The sequence below is a fragment of the Hippocampus comes genome, unplaced genomic scaffold, assembly GCF_001891065.2.
Source record: "Hippocampus comes isolate QL1 unplaced genomic scaffold, H_comes_QL1_v1.1 scaffold158, whole genome shotgun sequence".
In the NCBI taxonomy this organism is placed as follows: Eukaryota; Metazoa; Chordata; class Actinopteri; order Syngnathiformes; family Syngnathidae; genus Hippocampus; species Hippocampus comes.
In genome coordinates, this window is record NW_017805548.1 from 3,793,350 (window position 1) to 3,806,002 (window position 12,653).

General features: G+C 41.3%; 1 protein-coding gene across 1 annotated transcript in view; it reads left to right on the forward strand.

Moving 5' to 3' along the window:
- The window catches only part of LOC109521704 (uncharacterized), a 54,933-nt gene that overhangs the window by 28,701 nt on the left and 13,579 nt on the right, over positions 1–12,653 (forward strand). The window contains exons 7-12 of the mRNA XM_019879714.1: positions 1,468–1,683; positions 3,246–3,283; positions 3,369–3,415; positions 4,874–4,905; positions 5,365–5,481; positions 6,902–7,033. Of these exons, the coding sequence (XP_019735273.1) occupies positions 1,468–1,683; positions 3,246–3,283; positions 3,369–3,415; positions 4,874–4,905; positions 5,365–5,481; positions 6,902–7,033 (582 nt within the window). The remainder of the gene's footprint in view (positions 1–1,467; positions 1,684–3,245; positions 3,284–3,368; positions 3,416–4,873; positions 4,906–5,364; positions 5,482–6,901; positions 7,034–12,653) is intronic.

Genomic DNA, 12,653 nt, shown 5'->3' on the forward strand with positions numbered 1-12,653 from the left:
GTGCTGGCCGGGGGAGCCGGTCCTCGAGGCCAAGGACCGGCTCGAGGAACACATCACTGCCATTAGGCTTTAAATTGAATCATGCAAATCATATAAATGGGAAAAGATATAGGACATTTTTTCTCGAGTCAGCCGCTTAAAAATGATCATCGGTGGCAGCTTTAGGCCCGATGCTGCGCAGCTCAAAACACAGGTAAAATGTGTTCTCTCGTGGGCGCTTGTTTTCAGTATGACGGAGGAGTCACCTTTTTTATTTCCAGTCCGAGTGAGGGGCAATTCAAATGTGCAGGGGTCTTTTTGGTTGTCTTTTTACACTGGCTCAGTTCTTCTTGCCAGAGCATCCACCTTCGCACCATCGACTCGTCTATGCCAAGATTACGGGCAGCAGCTCGATTTCCTTCTTTAACTGCCAGAGTGATCGCTTTTAGTTTAAAAGCTGCATCATATGCTTTTCGTCTGGTATTCTCCATGTTGATCAGGGTTAGAAGAAAGACTGAAATAAGGAAGTTGTGATTACCGGTAATCATACAATTTCATTGGACCCCTGTGTACTACTCATTCATTTTATTGGTCGACTGTTGCCAGATAACACATTTTTCCCCGCTACGGCGAGAAGAGCGGAAGTTGTGATTAGTCATACAATCTCATTGGACCTCAGTGAACTACTCATTCATTTTATTGGTCCATGTTTTTCCCGCGATGGAAAAAAAATAATTCAAAAGCCGCTGCATATTACACGCCGCAGTGTTGAAAGTGTGGAAAAAAAGTAGCGGCTTGTAATCCGGAATGTACGGTAGATCATTTTGCTTTAAAGTAACAAATTTTCATCAGGCTGGTTGAATATGCAGTTTTTTTGTTTTTTTTTTTTGTGGTGAAAAAATAAACAATAGCCATAACAATTAATTTCTAACAAAACAATAGAGACCCCTCAGTGGTCGCTGCTCGGGCCCTAATATATACTGAAATGATTATATCGTAAATTAAATCCTGAAATGATTAGGAAATGCATGACACGTATTTATAATTTGGCACAGTTGATCCTCCATAATTAACACTATTTTCTGTGTTGTGTCAAATGTGCAAGCCATTTATTTTCACTTTACAGTGACTTAACTATTACTTGGTTCTTTCTCACATCACTCAAGTGGATCATACAGACCTAGTTGGAAATCGACCATATCGTTGTGTCGAATTTCCAGTGTTTCTTGTTTCTATTCAATGTGAGAGGTGGACATTACTGGTGCCTACTGTACATGCGTTTTCAGGGATTATTTGTTTCTTGAGATACGCTGTTTAAGTTCTGTGTCAGTAGCTTGTTCTTTTTATGCTATTCAGATATTTCAAACATTCAAGTTTGAGCTGTACTGGGTAAGAAAATGATCTGGAATAAGCGTGTTGCAGGTCATGTCCAATTTCAATTATTCGATCTTGCTAAAACTAACCTCAAACCTTTGTTGCTTTTATTAGTCGTCCAATCCACCACCTGCCAAGAAGAAGAAAGAGACTGTGGCACCAGCATCCCAGGACGCATCCATAGCAGGCCGTCAAGATGATCCGACTGGGATTCCAAAGAAAAAAACAGAGCAAGAAGTTAATAAATTAGTAGCATCATATGGCGAGATCAACAGTGTGAACTTCATGCCAAACTCTGAGAAAGAGAGCCAAAAGGGTGATGGACAAAAGGTGCTTTTGAATTGTATTTTCTACATTAACAGCTCCTTTCATAAGCTCTTACACTTACTTATTTACACTGTTTGACGTATGACTAGAAAGCTTGGCAAACACTGAGTCAATTGCGCAGAACATTACAAGAGACATTTACACATCTGCAAAAGCAGTCATTTATCAGCGTACTGATAGTTAAATGGTCATACAGTATGTCCTCACTACTATACAAATGAATTACATTATTCACTGGGGTTATGTTTACTACTAGTCCAGCATGTTTTGTTCATCAAGTCACAGGTTATAACATAACCTCTTACTGACATTTTCCTGAGTGCGACTCACACTAAGAGCTTCCAGAAGTTCATGAAACCTTCCATCAGCATTAAATAAATTTCTGATGGCGGCATAATATAGGCCAGAAATACCTTTCTATCCCTTTTATTGCATGTCTCACAAGCTTTTGTTCACTGGATTTCTACACCGGGGTTGTTTTGATCGGGGAAGGGAGAGGGGGGCCTCTCCTCCTACTCCAACACAAGTAGAAACAACGTTTTAACATCTTGCCACGCTCGTGACCGGTGCTTATTAGTTTTTTGGGCTGCTAAATGCCTTTCATGGTTGACAGCTCAACAACTGCCAACAAGTCAGTAGACTCACCGGATGTACGAACTTTCTCGTTCCAATCCCTCCACACCTGCTCCTTTTTGGTTAGTTCCCGGTCACTATTGGATGCTCACTATTTCGTCTCCATCCCAGTCCCACAGACTGATATTGATGATATTGTTCCTCATTGTTTTTATTGCATCATATCATGTTGGGGGAGGAGGTGGTCGGGGGCATGGTCTGGGATTTTATCTTAGGCCGTAGCGCCCAGCCCTAATTGCTGCATAAAGTGGACTGGTATCCAGTGCCATCTGCCCATCAGTCAGTTTTGAGCCTTCAATGTTGTACCCTTGGATCATAGTTTGCTTTATATTGTGAGGCATGAACATCTGTGGAGGTACATCTTATCTCTAGCAGTGGTCAAACAAAACAATGTTTTTTCCTCTTCAAAAATGTTATTTTTTTATTTTGATGTATTGCATCAAACTGAAACGAATTGTTCTACTTTGAAATACATTGAGATACATATTATTGGAGACGTATATATTTGAAGGGAATGTCACTATTACAGTGCTGACAAGTTCATTGAAATGTATGTAAAGTGACAACTAAAAAGTAATTGCATCATACCCTCTCGAACTGAGCTGTGCCATATGGAATCGTAATCCCACTGAGTAGATCCGAATCAAATCGTTCCACTTTCAAATCAAACTATCCTTGAATCATTTTGCACCACATGTATCAAAAAACATATTGAATTGTCCTTAGTGAAGGGATTCACACCACTAATCTCTGTAGTATAAAAAAGGTAATTGATGCAATCACAAAATTAATCTATTTCAGTTCTGTGCTTAAAAAATGTTGAATCCAGTTTGTTTTTATTTCTTGTTGGCAATTAAATTTCAGAAACATTCCTAAAGTTTTATATTTGTGAAAACATGCATTCCACTCAAAAATGCTAATTCCCTTTTTAGATACCAGAGCCACAGCATTCTTCTGTCTGCAGTAACAGGTTTGTGTTATTAAAGGCCATATTACCGCCCACATTAACAATTTTAATCTGACTCTGGCTTCTCTGAATTATTTTCTGTTTACAGTGAGCCTCCTATAAATCCAGACAAGGGTTCTGAAAAGAAATACTCTGGTAAGAAACCAGATTTGTGTTTTTTTTGTTTTTTTTTGTACTATATCTGGTTGTGTCTAGGGCTGAGCGATTTGAACCACATTTTTTTAACAAAATAATCATGCCAGCTATCTTGATATGATACAAGAGTACTATGGTTCAGTGAAAACTAAAATATAATTCAAAAGGATGTGTAACGTGCAGTTCCAGGCTACGTTGACACTGCAGGGCTTGTTGCTCACTTCAGATTTTTTGTTAAATCCCGTCTTTATGGATTCATTCACATGATGAAACCAAATGCGACTTCTAATGTGAACACTTCGCATCCGTGATGTGACGCACACGAGCACGACGGCGAGTGATATGCACCCCCCTCCCCCCAAAAAAAGTCACGTGTCGTGTTTTCGGAAGTCAATATGGTCCATGGTGTAGCATCTCATTTTGCCAGAGTAGCAAGTCGAGAGGAGCTATATATAATTTGTGGATCTGAGGTGATGTCCCTTGATCCTCCTCATTTTATGGAGACGTCTACGAAACCAGAATTACATTTATTCATATGTATATTCATAAGCATGTGAAACTGCCAACTACAAACAGCAGGATACCTTTTTATCAGAAGGCCAATAATGTAGATGTCTTCTACATTCTCAACGGACAGTATTGTTAGACAAACCTCCTCCACTTCTGCCAGGGATCTAAGGTGTACCCAACAGCAAATGTCCCAGAGGTGCAAGAAGCCTCCCCGCCGCCTTCTCTTTTTGTCAAAAAATTGTGTCCATTGTGCCCAGAGTCCAGCTGACGAATTCCATGGTTTGTTTACGACCGGAGGCTAAATCAAGAAAGAATACTGCACCATGCCCCATTTTTGTGACGGACGAACATAGCTGTGGCTGTAAAGAATGTCTGTGTCCATCTTGGCAGAAATCCTAGGACCTGTTGGTTGACACCAAAGTTGAGGGATGTTTTCTTGCTGTTGGCTAGTTTTAACCATGTTGTCGGCCTCTGGGACTTCTGAGGCAGCTGATCGGTGTCAACTGGCTAATTGGTGTGCCGCTTTGGTAATCGCTGAGGTAAAAACCTTGTGGCGTGGTAGGAGTGAGGTAAGGCCATGGACAACTTCCCGATGGCTGATAGTCAACAGTCAACCATTTATGCCTCGAGCATAATTTTTGAAAACATTTTAACCTAACGTTTGTGGACTCTGGGAGGAATCTGATCAACCTTATTAACATGCAAAATATAATAGGCCAGAGCTGATGCATCTTGCTATTCACTACGTTGTCCCACTTCTCTGATTAAGTCTGTCTGTAGCACGGTGTTCTACATTTTAATCAGAACATGCTAGTCTCATGTGGCATGTGTTTTGGCAAATTCGTCAAGAAACTAGCATGAACTGAAGTGATTATTTACAAAAATCGATACAATATTCATTTTATCCTCTCATTTTGTTCTTGTTTCCTTTGGACTTCTCGACTGAAGTGAGTGAGGCTGACATGAACACCTCTGCAAAGGTAAATGCCTACATACAATTGTGAATTCACCAACCATTCACTCATTTTTCACAGAGAGAGGGGGAGAGGGGAGAAATATGTCTTGTGCAACTATCTCTCCTAACTCGGATATGTTAGTCATGTGGAGAAATTGAAATCATGCTTTAATGTAACAATTGGTAAAATTCAGTGCTATGAATAATTTCTTGGTTGCACTGTTCATGTTGACATCATTGTATATTTGTCCACATATCATCAGCTCTGCAAATGTATATCACTCTTGCTTGATCATTCAACCTGGCTTGGGGATTTCCTCTTCATGAAATTAGAGAAATGTTTTCCATCCCATTCCTCACTGCTTATGGGGAATGGGATGGAACAAACAAATATCCAATTAACCACGGTTAATTGGATATTTGTTCAATAGTCTTATTAAAACATTTGTTTGCTTGCTCATTTCATTTTTGGTATCTCTATAAGGGCTTAGTGTTGATCACAGGAATTCCTGATGGTGACTGGTCAGAGAGTGAAGTCATTAAGCTCATCCAGCCTTTTGGAAACCCCACTGACATCATCTCCGCTTCATCACTTGGAAAGGTAACAGTTACCAATGATACCTTTAGCCACTTTGAGCTTGATGAGTAATTACGAGTTCAAATTTTTTTCTCTCTAGTGTATCATAACTGGAGGTTCAGCCGGCACATAATGTAATTTCTTACACACTGCCTTTTTTTTTTTTTTGGTAGCTTTAGATTTTTTTTCCCTCCAAAACTGAGTAAGGATATTTTACATGGGTACAAGTAGAGGAGGGAGGGGGGGTATCGACTTTGATCGGTACCGAGAGATAGAGGTGTCAAATTATCGCGTTAATTGCGACTAATTAATTGCAGCCATATTTAGCGAGTTATGTTTTTAATCGCGTTAATATAACTTTTAATCTCTAATTTTATTGTTTATGTAGGTGGGTTGCCATTTTTTAATATCCCTTTTATGTGTTGGCTTCCTGTGTTCGAGTTATTGAGGGTGGGGAAACAACTGTCAGTCACAGCCTGAAGCGGACATTGATTGGCTGTCATTTTTTTGGACTTGTTTAGCTTAAGCTGATTGGCTCCCATTGGAATTTGGCGGGTTAAGTAAGCAGCGGTGAGAAGAGGAGAGGTGAAAATGGAGGAGCATGTGAGAGTTCTCGGCACAATGAATGGACAATTTATATTCCAAAAACGCCATGACGGCACCAGTGATAAAGGTAGAGTGTTGTGCCCAATTTGCAGAAAGGAGTTTGCTTACTCCCGAAGCAGCTCAAGTTTAGCCTCCTACATCAATGCAAATCACCCAGTCGCGAGTGCAGCCACAGCTAATGTTAGCACCAAAAGCGTGAGCAATAGAGGGAGCCATAGCAAAGCTCTTTGCCAAACTGAACTCGAGGAGAACATCCCGCAAGGCATGAAGTCAGCACAGCAGCTCTGTCCTCTGCAGCCGATTAGAAGTGGTTGATGTTTATTTCACCACTCTATTTTGTCATGATGAACAGTGTTATTTCTGAAGTGCTGACAGCACTGTGCTTTAAGTGCTGTTTTTTCTGTTTTATTTATTATCTGAAGCAAGTTCCGTGTTCTGTCTTGTCCAGGGAAACAAAGACAATGAAAGTATTTATTTAAAAAAATGATGAGATGTATTTCAGCCACAAAAAATACGACGAAGCATCATTCACAGATCTGCCATGAGCCTCTCGCTCGAGCACTTGGGCGCTCCCTTTTTTTTTTTTTTTTAATCTAATTTTTCTCTTTTTGTGAGGGGTTAAGGTCAGGCCATGCAGCACAATCAGCACTTTGGGCAGCTAGACTTTTTAGATAACAGAATGAAGTCTAGTGCATGAGCAAAGAACTTTGCTTATCTGCAAATAACATGGTCTGGATTCACAATGGTACAAACAGTTAGTCCAACTCTGATGATGGATGAAAATAAATTTGTGTTGGATTGTCAGATGAAACATTAATAAAATGTCCTTTTATGTCAGGCTCTTGTGTCTGTACCAAACTTGAAGACTGCTCAAGAGGTGGTCAAAGCTCACATCTCCATTCCTGCAAAGATCAAAGATTGTGACCTGAAGATAGTTGATATCAAAGAGCATGTTGGCATTGACACACCGGTAAGGAATTTTTCTAATTAGTGAAATCAGATCTCCTGCTCTTTGCAGTTGAAGAATCACTTTTATTCACAGAATATATGGTTGATGAATGTTGTCACTGTGGTGCGAAGTTTGTTTTTTTTCCTTTGGGGGCGGTCACCTATGGGTCAAAACTAATGCTGAATGATTATGGCGAATAATGTATTTTTTTTTCCCCCTAGAAAATTGCGATTGCAGTGTTTTTCTGGGACTTTTTCAATGATTTTTTTTTTTGGGAGTAAACAAGCAGTTTATCTTTATGACCGTAAACAATATCAAATCTATTATAGATGATAGGATCTTAAAATTGAGCCAAATGAGTGGATATTAATAGTTTAATTTTCTCTGAAAATTACCGGTTTAAACTTAATACCTGTAAGTGTTCACCTTGACAAAATGATTCTGTCACACAAGTGTGACGTGAAATTATTGCTGTATGTAGACTACACTGTCAATCAGTAAGAACTCAAACGAGCTGAAGCGCAGATTATAACAATAATGCAAACAAATCTGTGACTTTGTAACTTGAACATATCCAACTTTTTATGTTACATGAACCATATCATTGATATGTGAACAAATGTACAGTGATCCCTCACTTAGCGCGGTTAATAGGGACCAGCACTGGCCACGATAAGTGGAAAAAACGTGAAGTAGGGTTTGTGCCCCCCCAGGAATTTTTGTGTACGTGTATGTGAGTAACAGCATGTTTAAAATATATAGACCAGGAGTGCCCAACCTTTGCTGACCGAAGAGCTACCGTTCTGCTTCATGCTCTGACGGTGTAGCCGCCATTTGCCTCAAGCTAGCTCCTGGCCAGCTATCCTCGTGCAGCCGATGTGTTTATAAGACAATTAATCGGTATTGTGGAGGAGGAAACGAAGGGCCAAGTGCTGCTGCTGTGGGACGAGCCCATTCCCCGCTCCCCCACCTTCTCTCTCTCTCGCTTTCGCTCACTCTCCGCCGCGCACGTAGCAAACACAACACTAAGAGACAGTATGCCAGATAATCAACAGTGTGACAAGACACCAGGGAAGGTGCTGAGTGGGGCTACGAAAATGTGCAGCCAGTCAGCGCATTGGAAAAATCCACTGTGCTGTCATTGGTCGATGTTGCGCTGGGAACCAATCATGCGTCTTGAATGAGTGCCTGTTGCATATACAGTACAGGCAAGTACAAAACCTCGGAAACGTTAGGAATACAGTACTTTGGGGAAAAAAAAAAAACGCAATACTTTGAAGCCGCGATAAATGAACCGCGATGTAGGGAGGGATCACTGCACTGCACTTCTTCTAATGTTCCTAGGAGAGTCTCCAGTAGTTCCCAGCGGGAGTGCTCTCCGGCACAAGGACTTCCGAAGATCGGGCTTGGAGAACCCTATTCTCGAGAGGCACCATACATTGTGTGCCTCAAAAGACCCCTGATGATGTTCACAATATATGGACCTAATTTCCCTTGCCCTAACGCAGGTCAACCAGGCCCCTTCTCTGAAGCCAAGTCTGGAGATGGGCCTCTTTGGCAAGTGCCTGGTGGCTGGGCTTTTGTCCATGGGACTTGGCCGGGCATGGAAGGAACCTGAGCTGGTGCGCAAGGCAGAGAAATTGCGACTCAACATAGTTGTATTCACCTCCACACAGCTTGGTCTCTGGTAACAGTCCTCTCAATGGGTTGGACTCTCTTACACGCTGGAATTGGTTATGGTGAGAGCCACAAAGCAAGTGTGGGCATAATTATTGACCTCAGGCTTGGTGCCAGTACGTTGGGGTTCACCCTGGTAGACGAGAGGGTAGCGTCCCCACACCTTTGGGTGAGAGAACGCGTCCTGACTGTTGTTCGTGCTTATGTACCAAACAGTAGCTCAGAGTACCCGCCATTGTTGGAGTCCTTAGGGGGTGTGCTGGACAGTGCTCCGCCTGGGAACGGCCTCATTCTAATGACAGTTAGACCTGGAAGAGTGTGACTGGAAGAAACCACCTGTCCGATCAGAACCCGAGTGGTGTTTCTGTTACTGGACTGTGCTCATCAGGGATTGTCCATAACGAACACCATGTTCAAACAGAAGGGTGACCTTATGTGTACTTGGTACCAGAACACCCTATGTAGCTGTTCGATGATTGACTTTGTGGTTGTGTCATTGGATTTTCGACCACATGTTTTGGACACTCGGGTGTAGAAAGGAGCAGAGTTGTCACCTGATTACCACGGCATGCTGTGTTGGCTCCAATGTCATGGGAGTGTACTGCTCCAACCTGCCAGACCAAAGGGTATTGTGAGTGTTTGCTGCGGCCATCTGGCAGAATCCCCTGTCAGAAAGAGTTTCAACTCCTGCCTTTGGCATAATTTCTGGGGGAGGTGGGGACATTACTTGGATAGACGAGGTTGCTGTTGTCATTTCAATTCCCAAGCTTTGAAACGCAATGCATTGTGGGGTTTATGACAAGCAAGAAGTACAGTACAGTATGTGCTCACATATCTGCCAGTGTCAGCCACAGGCTCAGGAACCTATGCCGCCGTTAATAAACGGTTAACTTTCCCTCAATTGTCTCACACACACTCACACACTCGAAACACAGTTACATTCTGAACTATTCCTTCATTGCTTGTGTTCATGAAGTAACAGTCCACCTTTCCAAACTAGGGCTGGATGGTGAATCGAAATTTAAATTGTGATTTCAATTTTGGCTTCTCTTGGTCCTTAAAACGTTATAATAGAAGAAAAACATTGAATGTGCAGTGGGGGGGGATGTGTTTACAAGTTCCCGACGTAAAAGTACCCTGAATGCAAGTTATTTTAAGAGTGCAGGAACAGCCAGTGTTTGTTTTTAAGATGCTATTATTGTTGAATGTTCGAAACCTAATTTATTTTCTCATTGTCCTTTCATCTCACATTTCAAGTTAATTTTTCAAGGAATCCAGAAATTTTCCTTTGCTCACGGTTCAAGGATACAAATATCCAAAGGCTTTTTGTTGATTTACCAGCATACATTTCCACATGGCATCAAATACAATCCCCCAAATCCCAGGTTAGCTCAGTAAGTCCCAAGACTTGTGAAAATACCACAAGATTAACTAAATATTAAGAAATATGTTTTATGCTTATTCAAGGCTTCAACATATGCATAGATGCAATGCATCAAAGCTGTGGATGGAGTTGAATGAAAATGTTAGAGACCTGGTGTCAAAGTTGAGGCCCATGGGCCTGATCTGGCCCGCCACATCATTTTATGTGGTCCGCGAAAGCAAATCAAGCATGTTAACTTTCATGATACTTGCTAAAGTCGGAAATAAAATTTCAAATTGTTTTATGTAATCCGTAATAATGTTTAAACAAGCAATTATTCTTGACCTCTGATTGCAAAAGTAGTTATCCATCAATTTGTTCGCTGTGGATATAATAGGTGGAGGTGGTTATACATATATATGGTTTCACAAAATACACAGTCATAATGGCAGAGAAAAAGATCTCGGATAACGCAACAGGGTTTTTTTTCGTTGTATGGGGGGCAGGAAAGTGGGAATGGTGTTAATGCATGAAGATTTTTTTCACATTAGGGGGTATTTTCGCCCATGTAGGTTGCGTTGTACAGGAGTTTCACTGTATATATTAAAACGTCTTTTTGCACTTGACCAAAAGAATGGTGTTCACGAATAAAGTGTTCAATGTGCAGGGATTAATGGACATGAGGCTATGATCATAGTTTTCAGTAGGTGAGTTTTAGTCGTTGAATAAATATAAAAGTTTTGACCAAGATGGCACCGACTAGAGCAGCCGCTTCGGTGATGCGCTCCTGAGTATTGTTTTTATTTTTGTCATTTTCGTTTGTTTTTGGCAACCCTAAGCAACTTACGTAACCCATGTGCTGCAGTCGATGTAAATAAGTTTATATAACGCAACATACAATTTTACAAAAATTGTAAAAGTATTATTCCTGAATATTTATTTTACTTTCAACCACTCGACATGTTCAGTGGCATCAGTGCTAAACATACACATATAGTTCTTATTTTTTTACTATGTATTTTTGCCCTCTATGGACAATTAAAGCGGTATTGTGCTATGACCAAAACATAAATATAAATCTATATAAATAAAACATGAATTGGAATATTTCATATCACACAATTTTTATGCTTTGTCTTTGATTTAAAGATGACAATACGCAAAAATCTACAAAAATTGTAGAAATTGTAACACATGGGGTAAATTACTCAAGTGAAGAATTGCAAAGCATGAGGGAGTCTCCTCTGACTTTTTTCGCCAACAGACACAAACCCAGAAGTTTTTTCTGATATAATAGCTGGAGGGGAAACTGCATTTTCGCAGCTTAGAGATGCAGTCGGAGGAGAAGGGGGAAATGAGCCAACTCCATCAGCGTGAATGTCAAACTCCTCTCCCATTGATCCATCTTGCTCATCTATGTTCTCTGCCAAACAAAATGGATGAAGGACCAACAAAACCTTTGCATGTTCCGCCCTACTTCACCAAAACCTGGCTTGGCCTACAGGCGTCCGTCTCCACTGAGCAGACTGCGACACGGAACTTTCAGGGAAATCAAAATGTGGTGGAATATGCTTCTATATCAACGAGAAATGGTGCACTGATGTCACTGAGCTATTTCTAAGGTGTAAGCCATTCTATACTCACTATGTGAGTTAACATCTTTCATACTTGCATGTGTTTACATGCCACCGCAAGCTCATCATCTTTGGGTGATTTTAATAGAGCACAACTTCCCATGACCTTCCCAGATATAAGCAGCACATTGATTGTTTCTTCACAGAAGAGGGTAATTAAAGACTCATACCAATCTGTTGCCCATGCAGTGCTGGGCTTGTCTGAGCACTGTTAATAGACGTAAACCCAACATATGGGCACAGATTCAAATGTGCAAAACCAGCTGTCAAGATTGTGAAGAAGTGTACCGATGAAGCAAAGCTGGCACTATAAGAATGCTTGGACTGCACTGACTAGGTTGTCTTTGAAACTTCAACTGGCAGCCTGGATCAATACACCGACACTGTAACATCATACATCAGTTTCTGTGAGGATGTGTGTGCACCAACAAAGACCTTAAGCAATAACAAGCCATGGTTCACCGCCAAACTCAGGCAACTTAGAAAAGCAAAAGAGACAGCCTTTAGAAGTGGAGAGATTGCATTGTACAAACACGACCACAACCAGTTGACAAAGGAAATTCACGTCGCAAAGAGAAGCTATGCAGAGCGGCTGAAAAAACAGTTTGTGTGGAATGGCCTGAAAGCATTACAAACTACCCGAGACCACCCTCCCAAAGAGTGAACGCTAAGGAGCTGGCTGACAATCTAAACATATTTTTCTGCAGATTTGAAAAGGTAACCTCCACCTCCCATGCCTGCCCACCCCTACCAGAAATTACCTCATTCACACCCCAGACCCCATTCCCTGCCCTGGTGATCCACAAACAGAATGTGCGGTGGCTCCTCAAGCAGCAGAAGATCAAGAAGGCTGCAGGGCTGGATGGCGTGTCTTCCTCCTGCCTCAAAGTATGCGCTGACTATCTGGTTCTAGTCTTGACACAGATTTTCAACAATTCGCTGGAGTTGTGTGAGGTCCCATCCTGCT